Here is a 22689-nt window from a genome sequence, read left to right as displayed (position 1 = left end):
TTGCATGTATTTATACCCCTAAAAATGCAGCATGTCTCTCAGTAAACTAAGAAATCTAACAGAAGAGTCTTAGAAAGCCAAAGTATGATACAGAAAGGGAATCAGCAACAGGAAACAAAGGGTTACATTTCTGACCATGGCATGTGTAAATAAAATCATATCCCTTTCCTGGGAAAGTTTCCTTTATAAAAAAAATAAAAAATAAAGCCACAAACTTGTCAGGGTATAGAATCTTGAGGGTGCAGATTACAGCAAGTGTGTTCTCTTGGATGAGTAGCTGTTTGTTTCATCCTATTTATTTGATATTGAGTATTTGTCAAAGTCTTTTCATATTGGCAGAAAATTCATATGTTTTATGGAAGTATATATGTGTGCACGAGAGTGCTGAAGGTCACGTGTCTGTTTCATCCTGTTTGGTGAAGCAGCTTGACTTTTTTTTCTCTCCCCCTCTTTCTTTTGGTGATGGTTGGGAGTGCAGAAGTTGATTGACAGATGCATGCCAGAACCCCCATTCTCTGTTTCAAAGACTACATATGATGGATTGCGATCTTGCAGCTCAGCAGGACACGGGGACCATGCAAGCTGTAATTGGTCAGGTATGGAGTCAGCCATTTCTCAACTCCTCTTTTATCCCCCCCCCCCACACACAAGAGTCTAACCATATGATTCACATAATTCATATTTACAGTACCATCTTTCTGTCCCAGCTTCAGCTTCCAGCAACTGTGGAGCAGAAAGTGGGGGGAAAGGCAGCAAAAGGCCACATTAATCTGGCCAGGGGATGACTGGTTAAAAATGTCATTCTGTTTTTTAAAAATCCTATTTAGATTTTTTAGCCTAAGCTAAATGTGTCTATTAAGCGATCCTTGCTTTTGAGGCTCAAATACATGCAAGTAGAACAAATGAAGTGTATAAAATCCAAAAGTGCCTGCAATGTTTACATATGGAGTTATGGTTGTTGTTTCCTGCATTCTTTGTGACTCGACTGTATTCTTTAGCTAGGTGGCATGTGGATTTTTCTTTTTTTCCCATCCTAGATAATGTGTGATTTCAGCTGGGTAAATGTACGAGTCCTTGCTGCTGCTGCAGAGGGGCAGCTTGCAAATTAAACACACCGCCACAATCTGAAAGGTCCAGGTGGTCTGCTCGTGTTTCCTAATGCAATCCAGCACAACAGCTCTAATAAACAGCTCTGTTTAGTTCTCCCTTCACTGTATCCAGGGAGGTGAAACTGGTCTGGGGCTGCTGTGATGAAATGCCAGAAGGACATCTCTCAGAGGCCTCCCAAGCTGCTTTTTAGAGCTTTTCCATTTTGCCGTCTTTGTCTTCCAAATGGGTCAGTGTGAGTCCTTCTCTTGATGTTTCATTTGGTTTTGTTATTTTCTGAGAAGTCTACGTAGTCTCTCTGTATCAGTGTTTTATACATGATGTTACGCTTGGTGTTTCCTCATGAGATGAAAAATAAAAATCATTTTCTTTTCATTTGGCTCCAAATTATAACCTAAAGTGACGAGAGAGACCTGCTGCGGAGAAGAGAGGACAGTTTGCAATAGGAGTAAAAAGAGAGAGAAGGGCTTGGGGCATTCTTTAGATTTGCCAACAAAATTGTGAGCACTCAGCAGCTGCCTATTAAGTACTGACTTGTGTGTTGCTGAAGATAAAGACATTTATGAATTCTTAAAAGTTTGTATTTCATGTTTCAAAGGCAGTGAGTTTCATGCTGCTAAAAGTGATGCTACTGTATTTATGTTTCCTAAATAGTGATATAAAGGTGGGAGAAAATAGGCATCGTTTAGTGTGTGCATGTGTTTTTAACTTGTTACAATGAAGCACAGAAGTCTCACTGAGCACATGGTTTATTAATATCAGAATCTGCAGTAATGCATCTGAGATGCAGAATGCTAGATATGTGGTATCATGTTTACAACAACCTATTCTTTCTCTCTCTCACTCACTATATATATGAATGCCATTTTGTTTGCCAGCATCTAGTTAACAAAGGGTGCACATATTAAAACAGCATGAAAATACTAAAGATTTTTATTATTCTATTGTGAAATGTGTCCAGGAAAGAGTAGGTGCATTTAATTGTTATTTAAACAACCGCATAATCCTTGTTTACTGGTTTATATATGCAGCTTTTATTAAAATATAAAGAGTAATTCACAAACACAGCAAGCGTTTCTTTATTATAACTTTTTCCTTAGCATATACAAAAGTTTAAAGTAGCTATTTTACACGTGTGCTTTTGAAATGAAAGCAATGGCTGAGAAAGTACTTCATATTGCACTGTTTTGTTTTAATGGAATAGGAATTAGCTGAACTGCTCTGAAAAATAGCTGTGTCCAGTTATTAAAATCAAACACTTAAAAGGGAGCAGGTGTAAGAGATGACTGAAAACTAAAACTGTGACTCATCTTATGACTTGTTGTGCAACTTAATATGTAACTGGTAGACCTGTTCAACCTATTTCCCCATTTTTATTTTTACACAACCCACTTCAAGCATGTAGGTGAAAGAGCAGCCCTTTAGTTAATTCAGATTTCCTAAAAATATGTGAATAAATTTAAATAGTAAGTAAAGTTAACAATATATTGTTGCTGTACAGATTTTGTTCTCCCCTTGGTGTTATGAAGAAAAAACATTACTAGCATTTAAAGGCATACAAGTGAGAAAAAACAACTGTCATATTTTAGTCAGATCAATGAAAATAATAATGTAAATTTTCATGGGAATTATAATTACCCAGCTAATAGCAGGAGTGAATGACTATTAAATAACATGGCTCCCTTCTGTAAGACAGGTATCAACTGAAGCAAGCACATATTTAACTACTGAAAATCAATAAAGAATGCAAAGTATTTTGTATCTGTTTTTACAAAGCACTTCTTTTACAGATCAAAATTTCTGTAGCCAAAAAAATAAAAGTTTATTGTCACAAATTTTACATGAACTTTTGACTGTAAAGCTTTTTAAGAATCAGTATTATCTTTAAAGCTATGCATCACTAAGCAATACATCTGGGTGCACAACAGTTCACTTGCTACCTTATGATCAGAACTGCCACATTATGAGATCTGACCAGACATCATCAGGATGGCAAAATTGTGTGCAATAAATGACAGTACAAGCAGTCATTATGGCAGAAGCACTAAGCAGTTATTTGCAATTCAGCTGCACATTTAAGTATAATAACGTAAACAAGTGGAAGGACTAATATTACACGGATCACTAGCTCAGGCTGCTTCTTCATGTAATTAAAGGCAGTTCCTGATCTTTTCATCTTGGTAGTAGCTGTCCCCAGCACAATTTTATGAAGTGGGTCCCACAGGTAAGTGGCAGTAGGTAGCATACATACCTCCAGTGCTAACTATAGAATTGAGTAGTAGTGCAAACTGGATGGGAATTGCAAAATTGCTTGGGTAACTTCTCTCTGTTTCCCCCTCCACCCTCCATGCTTCCAGCAAGCAATTAAGGAGCCAAGTACTCTGAAGAACAACCTCCTTGCCTGGCATGTCAAGATTTAGAATATCGTTGCTCATTGTGATTTTGATTCATAACTTGAATGTTTGGAATCAAACCCTGATCTTTGACAGCTGCAGCAACCTTCCTAACATTCTCTGCCACCATACCTGTTTTCTCATTATTTCTTCATTTTTTTAATCTTTTCAAATAGATGAAATAGCTTTTCCCCTGGTTCTTGCTCCATCATATTCTTGCTAACTGTGACACCTAATTAATTTAATTATTATGTTATCTTTCCACTTTGCTCAGTCACTGTCTTAGATGCAACTTCTTCCCCTCCCCCTCTATCTTCCCCCAAGACCTGAGTTTGTGAGTGACAGGTTAGTTCATCAGTATTACAGCCCTCCTGTTTTTGTCTCATCTCATGCAGACAGGTCACTGTGTCCAATCACCCTTCTGGCTCTCTTGTCCCTTGGGAAACCAAAGCCAGCCTACCATCTTGATCCTCAGGCCTCAGGGCCCAAGTCTAGCTGTGCATTTCTGCGTTTGCTGGGTTTTGTAAACATAATAGAACAGAAAAGATTAAATGGGCTGGTAAAAGAAAAAGATGACATGAATTAGGCAAAATGACCCCATCAAGTAAGCAACAGCCTGTAAACACCCCCCCCACACACACACAGACATAATAGTGTGTGTTGGTGTGTGCATGCGCACATTCATGTGTGTTTGTTTCTACATGCAATTATTACATATCTGTGGAAAGAGTGCACATCTGCACATGCATTTCTACACACACACATATGGGTTATATGGCTTTTGATTTGAATTTCAATTACCAGCTTGTTTGAAATTATTCTAGAAGGTTAATTCATGAGATTAATAAATTGTGGATAGGTAGATGTCCTTTGTCTTTTTGTGTTCCACATTACTACCTACATTTGTGGCAGAATATGCTACAGTCTTCGGTTTGATAGTTCTCTATGTAGTTCTGTACTGCTGTGGAGTATGTGTTGCCGTGAAAGATGATTGCTATCTGTCACTTAATAGAAACTTTGAACAAAGAATACACATTAAAAGAACCCTGTAATTAATAACCGCCGACATATATATTTGTTCCATATATTCAGTTTAGGTTGTTCACATCATTTAGAGTGTACTGCCATCCTCTAGACAGAGGAACCCGCAAGACAGGAACCCTTCACCCATCCAAAAAAGCATCTCCTGTCCCTCTCAGTGGGTGGAATAAAAGACTCATAGATGTAGCAGATCTCTGTCCCTTCCCCACCCACCAACCCTAACTCCTTTTCTCCCTCCCTGGTCCCCTTTCAGCAATCCTGTTGCAATCTTGGAGAAGGAACCACTGTAGACCTTTCCACAGCAGGTGGGATTCTCTCAAGATTACAGCGGTTTGTATGACCTGGTGGAGGCAGAAGGGTGGGAAGGAGATCCACATCACCTGGTTTTCTAGGGACCATAGGATTGCTCTGTTAGCATCACAGACCAAGTCAGTGCCATGAGAGAACCAATACTGATGAAGTTAGCTCAAGAAGGGGAAATCCCCATAGTATCAAAGCATTGCAGTGATGGGAGAAGCAGATGGAATATTCCCTTTTATGCAAGTCTTCAGGGTAAATACCACCTTCTTAGAGATCAATCAGCAGCAACTGCAATATAGAAAAGAAGACTTTTCTTTCACACTCTTATTTGAATTTGATTTAATACAGTGTTGAAAAGTACTTTGCAGCCTATTTCCATTATCCTCTCAATAAAGCAGTGTGATAGTTGGTCATTATGAACCATTTTACGGGTAGAGTAGGCCTGTAAACTGATGGTACTCCTAAAGTGTCTGTCCGCTGCTATATTCACAAACTAGCACACATTTCCCATCTTATCCCATTGGAATTCCTTTTGTATCGGATCCTCCATTTAGTGCATGGTAGAAGTCATCTTGCCAACCTAAACGCACTGAGTGGTATGAAAAAAAGGCTGATTCTTACCTATATCCCAGATGCATGCTAAAGGATATGAGATAAGATCCATACTGGATCTGACCAGGGGATCTGTTTACACAGGAACCAACAAGCTGCCCGTGGGAAACTGACAAGATGAACATGTTCCCCAATAACTCTGGGGATCTACATTAGGGACTCACTGGTGTTACATATGATGCTCACAACAACGCAATCTCTTTGCCATTGTATTTTCCATTGCATGTTTGTGTATTGCCATTGTATATTTCTGCCACTGTATCCTAGATTTCATCAGACCAGTTATATCATGATTTTAAAAAATATGTTGCATTTTTTCATAGTATGTATTGCAATGTGTGTTAAACTTGCCTTACTGTTCGGAGAAAGTAGGCACTGACTCAGTGGTCTGGTGTGCTTCAGGGAAGTGTCACTGCAAGAGGAAGCATCATATCATATCGCAGCAACTCTGAGAAGGAGAGGACCCCAAATGGCCCTGGGCTGCTTTCTCATCTTCCCAGCTTCCTCCTCCTGCATCTTCTCTTCCTCTCTCTGACTTTCCCAAAGAACTGAATGAAGAGTAAATGCAGCTGTTGCATTCCCTTTCTCTTCCCCTGTGCTTTGAAAAAACAAACTTTGTAATGTCTTTTCAAACCTTCCCAATTGTTTCCTTTATCCCTTTGCCTCAGGAAAGAACTAGCTGAAAATGTGCCAGTACACATGTCTATTCATAACCAAATGGCATTCTCTTCCATGGTGCTTCCTCAGAACTAAATGACAGTTACTTCAATGGTGCTTACTCTTAGGAAATTCAGCACAGGGGAGGAATTGCCCTTGCTCTTGGGAAGTGTTTTGAGTGAAGGATGATCGGTGCGGATCCCACTAGCTACACCTCATGGGAAGTGGGGGAATGGCATCAAGCAGCACCATAACCCCCCCCCCCCGCTCTTCTCTCCCTGTCCTCTTCTCCTTCTCCATGATTTTGTGTAAGGGGACAGGAGGAGCTGGCAATTCACACCAATGAACCCGCACATAGCTTAATGGAGAAAGGGAAGGGAACCCTTAAGGGGCCACTTCACTGAACAAATCACCTTCCCAACTCCTACTTCTCTCACAGTTGCATTTGTGGGTGACACATGATTTCAGTAGAAAATGTGGAAACTGTATTGTATTTATTAGCATGTGTCCCAAGTGTGTTTTGCATAAATACTGTGACAACACTCCCGGATAAACAGATAGGGCTCTAGGGTAGATCCTCATTCAACAGACAGGCTGTCCCTAGTACTGGAAGCAACAAACGCCCAACAATACATTCCTTTTATTTCTCCTAAATATCGTACTAATCATCTTCATGGGTTGACCCCAGGTTCTGGTATTATGGGAAAGGAAGAAAAATGTCACCCTGTCCACTTTCTGTTCACCTCCGTCATATCTCCTCTTACTTGCCTTTATTTCCTAATACAAACAATCCCAGATATTGTAAATTTCCTCATGGGATTGCTCCAAATGCTTGACCACTTCAGTTGTCCTTTTCTGCACTTCTTCCAACTCTACTTTTTTAAAAAGGTGCGATAAGCACACAGTACACAGTGCGGCCACACCATAGATTTGTATAAGGGAAATATGGTTTTGGCAGTTTTATTTTGAATTCCTTTCCTAATTGTGCCTAATGTGCAGTCTGCATTTTTCACAGCTGCCACAGACTGGGCTGACATTTTCATTGAGGGTAAGCATCTGTGTCCTGGTGTATAATATATAATAAAGTCACTGGGCATGCATGTGTACAACTGTGTGCATAGCACGACAGAATCCTGCTGCCCCACTTTTCTTTGGAGACAGAAAAATTAAAGCAGGGATAGAGAACCTGAAACTCTCCTGATATTGTTGAACTACAGCTCCCATTATCTCAAATCACTTGCCATGCTAGCTTGGGCCAATGGGAGTTGAAATCCAACAACAACTGGAGTTGCCCAGAGTTTTTGCACCCCGGAGCCAGGTCCACGAACAGCTAGAGTATCCCACAGGGTGCATTTGTGGATCATACCAAAATTGCTGTGGTGGCTTGGTTGTTGTTTGAACAACTCACAGTGTGAACAACAGATGAATGGGCTCACTATAGGTTGTTTATCTCTTCCACCCCCTCTTTCACCCTTGGTCTTCCCACAGGTATCCAAGGGGAATCTGTGGCAGGACCAACCATGCTGCTCCTGCCCCTATGATAATGAGCCCCTTTGCACTCATTGCGGCCTTTTCATCAGTTTAATATATTTTTGTTTAGAGATTGCCATCTCTGGCTTGATGGCCACTTTCATGATCTCTGTCTGACAGCCAGAGACAGCCCACGGGCACATTGGAGGGCCTGTCAATGGTTAGAAGACAATTTTCAAAAAACGGTGTCCCCCAGTGTTCTCACACGTTGTCATATTTTTTCAAACTAGCTGCTCTTGCGCAACTGCAGAGGTGCATGGAAATGGGGAGCCTCATCTGGAAAATGCAGGAGGTACCTGCTGTCAAAGTCCCATCAGGCTTCAACTTCAGGCAGTGACCCAAGAGGCTCCAAACAGGGTTTCCTTTCCTTTCCTTTCTCTTAACAGTTGTGAAAAGGCAAGCAGTAAGGGGAAGGCAAAAGGATGATGGACCTTTGATGGGGTGGTAAGACCGATACCTCCTTTACAATGAGATCCTCATACTTTCTTTTTATTGCCCCGCCTATCCTCAAGATACTGAGCTTTTTCAGTCCCCCCAGGACTCTAGCTGCTTGAGAAAGTATGCAAGAACTTCTCACCCCTTAAAACAGAGTTTTGGCAAGCTAGTGGATGGTTTTGTTTTGTTTTGTTTTGTTTTGTTTTGTTTTGTTTTGTTTTGTTTTGTTGGACAGGGGTATACGCAGCCAATATAATACCTATGGGAACTGGAATAGCATAGATTTTTTTTTAATGAATGTGCATCATTTGGCAACCTCATGCATGCCACATGTAGCTTTATGTCTTCTCCTTGCTATATCTCCAAAACTGTAATAAATTATCTTGGCACATCGACTTGGCTATGCTTTGCTTAGTACTTATTCTTATATTATTACTTATCTAGATGGGTTTTAGCTGAGTAAAAGAGGGACCATAGCACAGGGGTGGAGTGCATCTCAGGTCTGATCCTCAGCATCTCCAGGCAGGACTGTAGAAGCGCCTACCAGGAATCCTGGAAAGCCTCTGCCACTCAGTATCAACAATATGGGTTTGATGGGCTGAGGTCTGATTGAACAAATGGCAGATTCCTATGCAGGTTTGCTAGGGTTAGGTCAACACATTTTAGCAAATTTGAGGAGTAAGTCTATGGTATTCCCTGCAGTGCAGTGAAAATATAATAAAGTATCACTGGTAATTTGATGTGCAAGCTGCCTCCTGAAGCAACTTTCTCATTCTGCTTAATGCTAAAGCTAGCCCTGAACCTCAGTGGAACAACCATTGTTTGCATCTGGTTTCTGCCTTTATTACTTGTGTATCATTATAAGTTGGTAGGATACTTATAGACAGATACATGGTGAACAGAGTTTTGAGTGCAGCAACACCAGAGTAAATAATAGCATGTCTAAAAACTTTTGAAATTATGAGTACCTTTTGTACTTTTTGAAGCATCTCTGGAATCAGACTGTTTTTTATATTCTCCTGCACAGTACCCTCTTCAAAATTATTATTGTAAGAAGATGCAGGAATGTTGCAGTAATATTTGCAATATAAACATTTTCTGTTGATTTAAAAAAAAATCTAGTTAATTTAATCTATGTAATTCTTTGGTCCTTGTCCTAGATTCCAGCTAAAGAATGTATTTCACTCTGGGCCTTTTGCTTGTATAGGAGGATTGTTTTTTTGAAAATCTAATTTGCTTTCCTATGTAAATAGTTTTTCTCTCATTACAAAAACTGACAGTAGCCCTCTGCAAACGTGCTTCTTACTAATTGGTCTCGGGAACACTTGTTTATTTTTATTCTGCCTAGCTTTTAATTTTGTGCTCAGCATAACTGGTGGTAATTGAAACCAATTAGGAGGTCAAACTGTTTTTTAATGTACAGTGTTCAAATATTATCATCATTTTAACTCTTTAAGGGAAAAAACCCCCACAATGCTTGCTATATGACCTTTAAATTGTTGGCCATGCTGCTGTCTTTCAGCAGTGCAGATGTTTATCTTCAGGCTACACATTTACATTCAAGTGCCTTTCTGTGGTTCCTAGATTTTCTCCTGATAAGCTAAATACCAGCCTGGGCTACTGTTCCTGCGTACAGTACATGGAAAAGACATCGAGCTTCTTATCTTATAATGATAGACACTGTAGCTATAACAAGATTAAACAAACACACCCTCAACGAAAACAGTTTTGATCAGGCTGAAAATGAAACTAATGAAAATTATAATTTGCAATAAAAAGAGTAAATGAGGGTGAGCATTTCCTCTGCACATGGATGAGGATGGGATCAGAAATATTCCAGAAATCTAGCTATTTAATGTCACCCTAGTTTATGACAACATTATGTGCTGTGCTGACAAGAAATCCATAGCTGTTCAACAAGCATCGGTGGGAGTCCCTTTGGGTTCCCTGGACCCACTCTTGATCAACATGAGTTGCTTTCAAGCTGACTCTATGATGCTTGCACTGTCCTGAGGTTAGACTGCATATAACCTTTATGGACACATATAGGAACTCTGCAGCTGGCCCATTCAATGTATGGTCTTTAGAAGTAGGGCCAGTAAGTGCAATCCCACTCCACATGTTGAATATCCTTAAATTTTATTTTTGGGCTGCTGAATACTGAGGCCTGATACTCATGTGCTATAGAATAAGGCAGGAATGAAGTGGCCGAGTTGCTGGGGATGCATTATTGACTGTTTAACTTCAGATTGCAAGTGAGCCATCTTGTTTTTAAAACCCAGCAAGTTCCTGCAAATAGAAAGCTAGCAGTGAGGAGAACAGGCTGCACTAGAGCCTTTCTATCTGATATGCTAATTTTTAAGAGGGCATTATGATCTGAAGTTGTGCAAACTGCTGAAACATCTCGAGGCTCTACCATGTCATTTTTCTCCACATGTAAACCACACAAGAGAACCTTCTCATGATCATTCAGTGTCAGGGGCTGTGCAGTCAGCTTAAGAAGGCAGTAGACCAATGGAAGGTGCTTGCATTAAGTCAGCCACAATGCATTGGTTCTGACCTGGAACTGGGTCAAGCATAGCAGCTTATGATATACTGGAGCTATTACACACTGGCTGAGTCACACAACACAACAAGCAGCTCTGGCAATAAGCCACAGTGGGTCAATTCCTGCAAAGTATCCATGATGAGCCTGACAAAGCCCAGGCTTTGCTCCTGGGTACTTTGCTCCTTCTCATTCCTCTGGGCAGGATGCCAAGGGAGATCTTAAGGAGGAATAAGTCTTCTCTCTGTTGGCTATGTGTGTGAGCTGCCTGTGGGTTGCTAGAGATTTCCCATTGTCAGAAATGGGAAGAGATTTCCCATTGTGCAAACTGGGCTCATGCACTGAAGCGCAGCCAGGTGAACGTCCAACCTTGGCTGGGGCAACATGCAGGCATGTGCCCCCTTGCCAAGTGGATTTTGGCCATCCTGCCAGTGACTTATGATGTCTACTCTGGTTGTTCTGTGCTGCGAAAAGCCTGAGAGCAGCCTTCGAGCGCCACTTCAGCATTTGGGAGGTTGCTATCAGCACACTCACGTTGATTTTTTCCAGTCATACCAAGCAGCTCACTGGAAGTTGGGGCTCAGCCATAGTGAGTCATGTTGTCCAGGTGTGGGCAGCACAGCAACTCACCATGGGTGACAAGACTGCCGGAACAGTCCATGGGTCTTTAGGGTGGGTTCATCAGAACAACATACCAGCCAAGGTGTCCTGGGCTGTTTGCATGACATGGCAATTCACGTATTAAAACAAAACCATGGTTGCTTGTTGTGTCAGCTGACCCAGGTCATTGATTGGGTTCAAACTAGGGATGTACGAGGCATCTGTTTTGGAGGAGGGAATCTATCAGTTTCCCTAGGCTCAGCTCTCTGGACTCCCATCCACTTTGTCACAGCCATAAGTTCAAGTCCCTGGTGCACAGGCCCAGTGTTGGCATGGCGTTTCCCAGGAATCGCTGCACCAACAGCATCATGTGGGACAGCCTTTGTTTGTGCTGCATGTGATGTGGAAGAAGGATGCTGCTGGTGCAACCTTTGTTCTTCTAGCATTCGTGCACTTCCTCTCAGCTTGGGTTGCTTCTTAAGACAGGGCTGAGCATGAGAGAAAATCTGTGAACACTACAGGAAAGGATTCTGTGGAGCTTTGTCACAATTCTGTTCTTTCATTCTGGGTCCCTATTATAAAGATAGTGACTTGCATACGTAGAATGACTGTGAGCTGCCCAGAGGTGCCATGGCACAATTCAGCGGTATACAAATGTTTTCAAGCAAGCAATACTAGTTCAGACAACATGATTTCCCATACCTAGTGGCTGAGAATTGGTTAAGTGTGGGTTATTATTGAACCATGAGTTGTTGCTGAATTGTGGGTTATCATATTGTCTGATCCCAGCTATGCTAACATGTCACAGATTGTTAACCATGAACAACCCATAAGGAGAACCCATAGTTTGTTATCTTGGCTCAGTTTGGACAACATAATCCAGGTTTCAATAACAACCCATGGTTTAGTGATAACGCACACTCAGTTCTTGAGTATGGGTTATCACGATGTCTGAAACCAGTTGCTGAGTAATCCTGTGAACTGGTCCTAAGGGTGGACTTAGTGTGTACACTACATATCCAATTTATCTTTCCCCTCATTTTTACTCTATTACTGCAAATGTTCTGGAAGTTGATCAGTAGTGGACATTTCAGTTTTGCCTTGCATTTGGAAATTAATATTTGCCCTTGTAACTAACCAGTCACATGACCTTGTGTACTATATATTTACTCATTTCACTTTTAGAGCAATATGAAAGCTTAGAATGAAGTGGGCTGTCTATTAGGTCACCACGAAAATACAAACTGTGATGCTGTGCTTGGAATCTATGTAGATTGGCAACTGTGAATCTGCCATTGAAATCAATAATATTGCTTTCAGGTAATTATGATTAGTACTGAGCTACCTGAGGTTAAACAAATAAAGCAGTTAAGCAATTTGCATAATATTAATATACTTGAATAGACTTGGTTCTCATAACATGTGACATAGAAGTATTCTATTCATCTGCACAACTACTTTTCTAATATGAATATGCAGTTAAGCCGTATTTTGGAGCTTCTTTTGAATCTCTAGTGATTTTTTTAGCAATTCTAAAATGAAAACAGCAGTGACAAGATGGTTTTCTGAATGTACCATTCAGTTTCTGATTTCTGAAGAACTTTTTAGATGCATTTATGGTGGCATGCAGTCATGTTGTTCCACATATTTTAGGAATTTTAGGGCTTTAGGTAAATTACCTGTAGTCGCATTGTTTTTTATAGCTAACTGAAACCTAGGTGATAGGGCTTTTTTCTCAGAAATGACAGATTAGCTATTGATATTTGCCTGTGATTCTCTGTTGGCTGGTACTGCTGCTCTGTAGGAGAGTTTTATTTAACTGTTGTATCAAAAGATCAAGAGAATGTTCTCAAGGGGGAGGAAAGCTAGGAAAGCCAATATTCAAGATTTATTTCTTCAGCCAGAATATATAAATTAAGAACTATTCTACATAATAAAAAGGAATTACATGAAACAACTGTTTTTCTTAAAAATTATCATGCTAGTCAGCCATTTAATATAATTTACCCTTTCCCATCATGGCATCCTTACTTTTTCCTTCATTTGTAGTTTTATCATTTTAAATGAATTTTTCTCTATGCATATCTTATAAGACTGTGGCACTAAATTGTCCCACAATCCTAGATTTATGTATACGGGCCCCAGCTCAGCTAATAAGACACACATATGCTGATATTTTGGCCATAAGACTATCAGTGTTTCCATTCAGAGTGTTGGATAAATGTTCACAATGAAACACCATAACATTTATCAACAGTTATTACATTTACACTTGTAAGTAGATGACTCAGTGCATATACATGAATTAATGATAGTGCTTAGCACTTATAATATGCATTTCAGTAGGATGAGTTTATGAAAGATATGCTTAGCTTTTATTTAACAAATTTAAAGCATTCAAAATACCCTACCTCTGTTATCTCAGTAATCCTCACAACAGCAATGTAATGTGAATGGCTGTTATTATCTTTATATTGGATTTGGGAGTTTTGGATTGAGGGTAAAAGACTAGCAGCTTGCCTAAGCCCACCTTATGAGTCCATGGCTGAGCCTTTATGCATGTTTTAGCCACATCTTAGTATAAAACATCACATCTAATGCTACAGCAAACAGAATGAGAGAAAGCAAGAAAAGAAACACCCCTAAAATCATATATATCTAATTAAAAAGGGTTGCATACTTTTAGTTGAAAGGGTTGAAACAGTACATAATTCACAGCCATCTGTAAAAGCCATCCTCATGCCTTCACCTCCATTCACTGAGGGATGTCAAGAGCTGAATAGACAGGTGAAGTCATCCCCCTGAAAAGCATGAGCTTTAAGGAAAATGAATAAATAAAACAGTATCAACACATATATGACCAACTTCCACTCCCACCCCCATATTCTTCCGATTTTGCAATGAAGAAATTAGGACAAGGGGGCCTGCATTGTGACAGCACATGATGGTTTGTAAATTGTGAGGTAAATTGTCTAATTAAAAGGAACACTTCTTATGTACTAAAAGGTGGAGACGCAGGGGGTGGGGGATGGGATGAAGAAAAGAAGATGAAGAAAAAGAAAGGGGCACAATAACTTTATCATTATTAGGTGCAATCATCACTTCAGGTCCACAAATAATCATGTTCCTTTTAATATGTGGGGAGCAGCACCCACATACATTTTGAAGCTACTTCATAGAGACAGGAAAAGGAAAGCTGCATTTTTGAAAATTGGCTGCTACTTTCATGCTCTTTCCTGATAAATTTCTCTCCTTTTTGAGGAAATTCTAAATGCCATGTTTTCTAATCCAAATAATATCTCTACACTGAGCAAAATTTCCCTTGAGCCATGAAGACTGCTAAGGAGCAAACCCTTTGTCTCTTGCCATTTTCCCCCTCAGTGCTCTTCCCTTAGACCAGGGAGGCTACTCAGGGGCTCTCAGGCCCACCCACATCAGCAGCCTGTCAGTCCTATCCTGCCACCTTTAAGGAGTTATATATGAGGGGGGACCTGTAGAAACAAATTCAGTCCAGCATTTCTGATGCTAGGACCTTATTCATATAATATTCAATCAAAGTAAGCATCTAGTTTCTGACTGAGTAATAATTCTATTGCTCAGTGATAGTGGTGGTGGTGGTGGTTCAAGGCTTTGCTTCATCCATTCTTTCTACCTAAGGTCTTCATTATATGAGTTTATCTCAGATCAGAAGAGCCCTCTCTGAATGCTTGCACAGCACTTTCCCAGAAACATTAGCAAGCACGCAGCCTAAGCAACAGGGGGCTAAAACAGTCAAATAATCCTGCTGCAATGCTGCCTCAGGTGCTCCTACCTTCTTCTTCACTGCTTTCAATTATTGCCCTACTGAACTGATTTTTAAATTATTTTTGCAGAAGCAAAGATTTTAAAAACATTAGATTGGGTTGGATCCTGACTCAGTCATACTTTGTGTAGACCAGTTGGAATCAAAGGGGCAAGCAAGGCTTGACCTAAGCACAGCAAAGTCTGGATCCAATCCTTTCTGTTTAATTAGGAAAATAAGAGCAGGGGAGGAAACTTCCTAATCACCAAATATAATTATATACTTGAAGCAGGACAGACTCAGGACTTTTTCAACATTTAATATATGTTTTTGTCAAATGTGCTACTGGAGATTATTTTCTTTCCTGTTTGAGGTATAGAGGTATAGAATATGCCTCATACATGTTAGTCATGTTATTCAAAACAAGGATCTCGTATGATCACAAAAGTTTAGCAGCTTTTGAGGGGAAGGATTAACTTGGTTGAAAAAGTGTGGCAACTGCAAGAATAACTTCTAATAGGAATAAAGCACCTCTGACTCATTTCACTTACTGTCAACTGTGGCCTCAGAGCTGGAACATAAATGTACCAGATTGGTAGTCTGTGTCCTTAGGGTCGTAATATTGAATTCAGAATCAGAAAACTTAATCTTGCAGCCAGATTCGACAAGATGCTGGTGGGATAGCAAGCCGAAGAGATTTGTGAGATTTAAATGTCTAAAGTCAGTTGTGGAAAGGGGTATGAGGTTTGGATGCAATTTTCATTTGCTGGTTCAGGACATAAGAGTTCATGATATTCTCCTTAAGGGTACCAACATTTCATTGTGAGTAATGTAAACTTCAAAAGATTTATGTCACTCCAACTTCAGTGTATGAACTGGTAAAAAGAAGCCTAGAAAATATTTGGAATAATAAATAAAAGTGCCAAATTTCTGTGTTTTACCTTTCTTCTTATCACTTTGCCTGGAACAAATGAAACCAAAAGGAGGAATTTCATGTAACCTAAGCACAGTGCCAAAGCTAAATTGGATGAGAAATCTCTTAAAAGCTCAGACAGCAAGAAAATGAAAAACCTTCATGTCCCTCAGATGTTTCTTTTGCTTTTGAGACCATCCTCTTTGACACTGTGAGACTCTGACTACTTAACCTTTTTTCTTCTCCCTCAAGAACCTATGCATCATCATAACCTGCTTTCCAACAGACACGAATCCCTCTGGAACTACTCAACACTGCTCAATGTATCATGCAGGGTGGGAGGCTTCAGAATTCTCTGAGCTACTCTCTTTTAAATCTTCAAGCAAGAACTACTTCACTAGGATTCATCCTCCCCTCCCCCCCCCCACATACACACACTGCATTTTATGTGTTGTTTTTAAATCATTCCCAAATGTCAACTTGAATGTGTATTTTTTTCTCAAATAGGAAGACTTCCAACATGCTTCTTGGACCACTGACAAACACAGAGGTTTCCTTCCATGCCCCCCCTACTTAATTCTGCTACATTCTCTAGGAAACATAGATTCAGCCATATATTCTGACTAAGGTCATAAACTATTTCAGAGACTATCATAATAGAAACATAGAAACAGAGTGAGTCAGAAGGGGTCCCCCGGGCCATCTAGTCTGACCTCCGGCACCAGCCAGCTCCGCTCAATAATTGTTGGTTTCATTTGAATATGGGATCTGCTGCTTGACAATAGAAGAGACAGTAGAAATTCAGTGTGTTTAAACACGGAACTATGCCAGTTAAAAGCTTGGTCACTTCGTAGTATCAAAACCCCATCTGAGGAAAAGCTCCTCATATGGATGCCACCATATCTAGAGTTGTTCATCAGGACAGGCAAAACGGATGAAATAGAACCCAGTATGTTTTTGCTCCACCTTGTGAGTTCTCACTATCTGCTGGCTGCACAGTTGTGGTAGTATAGGAAGTCTGACCTTGGCCATAAAATGTTCATAAAAGACTATTGGACACAGAGCTCAGAGAAAGAAAGTGTTAATTTTTTTGTGGTCAAGTATGCAGAGAACTGATGACTTATGGGCAAAGCTCCACAGTAGATGTTGTTCCACAATTCTTTTCTAGGACATTTAAAAAAGTCAGTGCAGCCACTGAAGTTGCAATTTTAAATGGAAAGCCTGTTGTATGGAGGGGCTTCCTTTCATGATTTTTAAACTATTTATTTATTTATAATTTTATTTGTTTACATCATTTGAACACCAACCAATTGATAATATCATTTGAGTGATAAACAATACAAGTTTAAAATCATAAAAAGTCAATAGAAGTCCTATAAACTGAATAGATTGAAATCCTAACTACCATATAAGACAAAATGAAAAAGTTAAGACCAGCAACAGCAAAATAATAAAACATCAAAATAAAAAAACCAAAGATCTTAAAACAATCTTTAAACGTCTTGGAAAACAAATGCTCAAAAGAGCACAAAGTGAGCACGAACTAAGCCTCTCTCAGAAGGATGGGTAACAGCACTGGAACCACCAGTGACAAGACAAAGAGCCAATGTGGTGTAGTGGTTAAGAGCATAGCACTTGCTCTAACCTTGCAGCTGCCGCAGAAAGAACTATCCTACCTGTGGCTCTGTGGTTGGACATCAACCTTGGATCTGAAAAATTGTGGGCATTTCAAGGGTCAAGAAATGGGGGAGGAATGCTCCGTTATGTTGTCTCCTGGAAGTGGCTCAGCTTGCCCTTCTTTTACTCTGGGGCAAAAGACATGGATGGCCAAAATTGTGGGAAAACACCTCAGTTGCTCAAATGGTATATTCAAGGCCAAAAGAGACATTAATTTAAACCATTATATAGCAGCTTAATCTCTGTTTTAACTTTTACTCTAGAGTACGCAGAAGGCCTGATACAAATCTTAAAATGCTGCCTACCCCCATACTGTGATAGCTGGAGCTTCCATATTGGATCAGGGCTTCTGTACCTATTTTAGAGTAAAAATAAGAAAATACATACTTCTTGCTTACCAATGAATTAAAAATACCTGTTTTTACCCCCCCCCCCTTAGCCATAACTTTAGGCTTTTTCCAAATGTTCAAAGGTGCTTAAGTCCTGCGTGGCATGTATTCCAGAACAGATTGGCTGCCTATGCCATGAAATAGGGACATTCCTATTTACTATTGTCATTTTCCCTAGTGCCTGGGGAATCTTCTCTCTTGATAGAAAACATTATTTTGGTTTCTTCCTCTTTTTTTGGCATGCCTGCTTCTTCTGCTCTGCTATGCCTGATCTTGCCATTCCTTGGCTTACACTGGGGAAATAGCTCATGTGGACAAATCCTTTGACTTTGTAGAATAATCTGAAACGAAATAGAATTGCCAAATAAAATTAGTAATTTCTTCAGTATCAATTGGCAACTTTGATAGAATAAGCAATTTACCACAACTGCATCAAATATTTTGTTTCCTCAGTAAAGGTTTCAAGTTAATACTGAGTCATCTGAACATTGCATTATTACTTTCTGCTAGTTCTTAAGCGATATAATTGCTGCTATCAGCACTAACCCTCTTTTTATTTCATACTGCACATCAGTTTTCAGTTCAGGGTGGGGGTAGTTTTCTGGGATGCTTACATAACTGTCAAAGCATTATTTCCAATTGCCAGAATAATATCTTTCCTAATTTTGTAAAGATGTTGTGGAAACGTACTTTGAACCTGAAGAAGAAACCATTGCTTTATGAACGTTTTTTAAATGGAAGAGTCAATTGCTTTATGCCGGGGGGCGGGGGGGGGGGTTGTGAAAGAACAATGTATAGTCAACTAGAATTTAGTTAAGTGTTCAAACAGCACATTTGATAGTTAAACACAATCAGACAGGACACTTGATAGTCAAATTACACTAGGCTATTTTTCTTGCTATCCATACAACTGTTCTGCAGTTGTAAGGAGGAGTTAATAACTTTGGGAAAAGCTGATCTGGCCATGGAAACTAGGAGGAAACTAGGATCCACTAGAAGAAGGCAGTACCGCCACAATCTTTTCCACTTTCCCATTATTGCAGTCTCTTATGTTGTTCTAGAGGATCCCCGAATCCTCTGGAACAGCTTAGGAGGCTACACCAGAAGCTGCAATGGGAAGGAGGGATCAAAGAAAATTTCCACTTCACCTCTTTTTTCCAGTGCCGGAAGAACTCCACTGAGTGCAATCTGTATCTATCCCCATGCTTTGTGGTAAGATAAATCTCTGCTGCTAATGATGTCTTGGTGCATAGTAATGTAGACACTTTAAGGAGTCTTGTTACCTTCCTCAGGAGGAAAAGAAAAATAGTTGCCAATAACTAAAAGAAAAGTTGTTTCCATTAAAACCATTGACCAGTTTTTATTTTCAGTCGCTTCAGCTAAAGTGTTCAGTTCTCTAAGAAACTGTCCTCCTTCATTTTTCTTTCTGGATGGATCAGTGGTGGCCACTGAGAGACAAAGACTAAATCTATGAGATCTAGTATTAGTTTATAGGGAAAACTCACTACAATTGAGAAATCCCTATAATTATTTCATAGGTAACAATACTTTAAATGTGTGCTACGATAGTAAGAGAAGGGCATCTCCAATAACTACTTTGTACAGTATTTAATAAAAAGGATTTCATATGATAGTATCTCCAATTCACCATTGAGTACTTACAGACTTAAAAAAATCATGGTCAGCAGACATTATAATAAAAGTGCAAGCAGGAATTCTGAATATCAAGATATTTTTGGTATAGAAGCTAAGCTTAAGTGAACAGCACTCCTTGCAAACTCCAGAAAAGGCTTTGTCTTAATAGATATCAGGTTGACAGGGACTTTCAATCAGTTCTTCTTAGCTTTGGAACTCTTTTACAAGAAGAACCTATACCTTTGTGCAGATGTTGAAATAGTAGATGAAGTCTTCTGTTTTGCATTGGTGTTTCAGCCACAAAACCGGTTCTCATGTTCTACTCTTCTAAATTAAAAGGATTCTGTCTGATATTGCATGATTTAATGTGTTTTTACTCTGTCACTGTCTTTATTGGTTATTTATTATATACAGCCTTGGGTAAAGATGTTTGGAAAGATGTTTGATACATTTTAAAATAAATAAAAATATAGGAAAATATATTGCCAACTATGCTGGTGTGTGCGTGTGTGTGTGTGTGTGTGTGTGTGTGTGTGTGTGTGAGAGAGAGAGAGAGAGAGAGAGAGAGAGAGAGAGAGAGAGAGAGAGACTTTAGACTTTTTCCCTGAATAAATGTTAGGTGTGGGGGAAGCAACAATTTCAACCAATGTCAGTGTTCCTCAGCATCTATAGCAATAAGTGCTCACTGTATGAGCCTGTAGACAAATCAAAGCAGCATAATGGTAAAGATAACAAATTTCTTCCAGTTTCCTGTTGATGAGTATCTTTCAAAAAATAAAAAGAAACCTATCTGCATTAGTGGAGAAAAAAATGGAAGACTTGTTTCTGCTAGACATATCTACATATGAAACTGTTCCTGGACTGTATTACTGCAAATGGAATTGAGGACTAAATGACTGCATGATCCTAAAAATTCAATGCACACTGAGAAGTTGAAGTCAGGGAGAAGAATTCTAGTCTTCTCCTTGGCATGCAGGATTTCAGCAGCAGCAGTTGCTGCTGCTGCAGCGTTCTCCCCAGTTTTAACCCTACAATAATCAAGTGAGATAGGTTAGGCACATTGAAATAATAGAGTCTACAGCCTGATTCTCTCTGTGTTTGTTTGTGTTAATTGGAAGTCCCGCTGAGTTCAGTGGGTTTAACTCCCAGCGATGTGCGCATAAAATTGCATCCTGACTCATTGTAACCCAGAAAGCTTCATGACTCTAGGTGTACGGAATTTTAGCTTACAAAATTACAACCCCTTACCTGCCACTCTGAAGTGACACAGTTCAGAAACTATTTTCTGCTGTGACCTGTTGTTTGTGTAGACTGTGCCTTAATCACATTGTCCAACACTACTCCTGTTTATCTTCAGTAGGTGACAGCTTTCATATGGATAGCAGCTACCCAACAGGAATCTTTATGTTGCAAAAAGTGAGAATAGCTTGCTTCTAGGCAGGCATAAATATAGCACTGTGCTGCCAATGAGGATGTGGGAGGATAAAATCATGACTTTAATCTGCAGACCAGTGCAACACTGCACTGAAATTTTAATCCAGATCCTATTTAAACTAAAGTATTAGCTTTTTAACCAGTGCATTTATTCCAGCTAATATTTGGATTGACTTTTACCTCTGAGTGCTTAGATTTAACTTTGTTGTTACTGAGACTATACATTTTATTATTTCTGATGTTGTATGTGCACCATATATACAGTACCACAAATGCCACATCAACATAAGGCAAGCTATTTTATTTATTTATTTGGAAAACTTATATGCCGCCCCATTCGCATAAGTCTCAGGGCGGCTTCCAATACATAAATAAATACAATCAATAGAAATACATAAAATACTGGAGACATCCTGGCAAAAATTTTTTAAAATCAACAATTAAAGTAACGTTTAAATAAAAAGGTCTTGGCCTGGCGCCGAAAAGCAAATAACGACGGCACCAGGTGGACCTCTCTGGGGAGTGCATTCCATAAGTTGGGTGCCACTGCAGAGAAAGCCCCCCTCTGGGTACTCACCCTCCTAATATCTTTCTTTTTTTGCACATTTTTATTAAGATTTTAAACTAAAAACTAAAAAAATCAATCATCGTTTACATCGGACGTACTGGGTCAGCCCCCTATAACATATCTTTTTAACATTCTATAATCATATTCAAATCGATTTATAAAAATTTAAAGACATCTTTAAATCTAAGCCAAGTCCCGTTTCTCCAGCCAATCATAAAAAAGGTCCCAAGTTTGATAGAAGTCAGTATCTTCTTTCTCCTTCAGTAATAGAGTCAATCTGTCCATTTCTGCACAGTCCAGAATCTTTTTTAAAATCAGTTCCTCAGTGGGTAGTTCCTCACTCCTCCAGTATTGAGCAAGCGCAATCCTCGCCACTGTGATTAAATGTAGCATCAAATACATTTCTTGTTTGCTAATATTTTCCAGTATAATGCCTAACAAGAAAATTTCAGGTTTAAAAGCTAAGGGTTTTTGTAGCATTTCCTCAAGCCATTTATGTATTTTAATCCAATACTTTTTCACATATTCACAAGTCCACCACATATGGTAAAAAGTACCCACATCATGTTTACATTTCCAACATCTGTTTGACATATTTGGAAACATCTTAGCTAATCGACTTGGTGACAAATACCATCTATAAAACATTTTATATAAGTTTTCTTTATATGAAGTTGCTAAAGTTATCTTAATATTTCTCTCCCATAGCTTTTGCCACTTTTCTAATTCAATATTATATCCAAAATTGTGTGCCCATGTTATCATAGTTTCCTTAACCTGTTCCCCTTCCATAAGAACTCATAAATTCTTTTAATCATTTTCTCATCTGTTTTTAGCATCATTTGATCAAAGGCTGTTAGATCTTTATGAAACCCCCATATTTTACAATCTTTAGCATATCTTGATTGCATCTGCACCTTATACCACCAAGAAATATTGAGTCCCTGTTCTTGTATTTCTTGATCTAGTTTCAGGCCTCCATCCTTATCCAAAATATCATCATATCTTATGATCCCTTCAAAATTCAATACACTTGGATACACAACAGCTTCCATAGATGAAAGCCATCTTG

At 39.3% G+C, this 22689-nt stretch overlaps 1 protein-coding gene across 1 annotated transcript in view; it reads left to right on the top strand.

The window, feature by feature from the left end:
• Positions 1-560: 560 nt before the first annotated feature.
• POU6F2 (POU class 6 homeobox 2) overlaps positions 561-22689 on the top strand; it is a 322643-nt gene continuing 300514 nt past the window's right edge. The window contains exon 1 of the mRNA XM_044419127.1: positions 561-596. Coding sequence (XP_044275062.1) covers positions 576-596 — 21 coding nt within the window. The 5' untranslated portion in view covers positions 561-575. The remainder of the gene's footprint in view (positions 597-22689) is intronic.

Source organism: Varanus komodoensis, unplaced genomic scaffold (genome assembly GCF_004798865.1).
Source record: "Varanus komodoensis strain SLA01 unplaced genomic scaffold, ASM479886v1 scaffold10, whole genome shotgun sequence".
In the NCBI taxonomy this organism is placed as follows: domain Eukaryota; kingdom Metazoa; phylum Chordata; class Lepidosauria; order Squamata; family Varanidae; genus Varanus; species Varanus komodoensis.
This window is presented reverse-complemented; position numbering and strand designations above follow the sequence as displayed.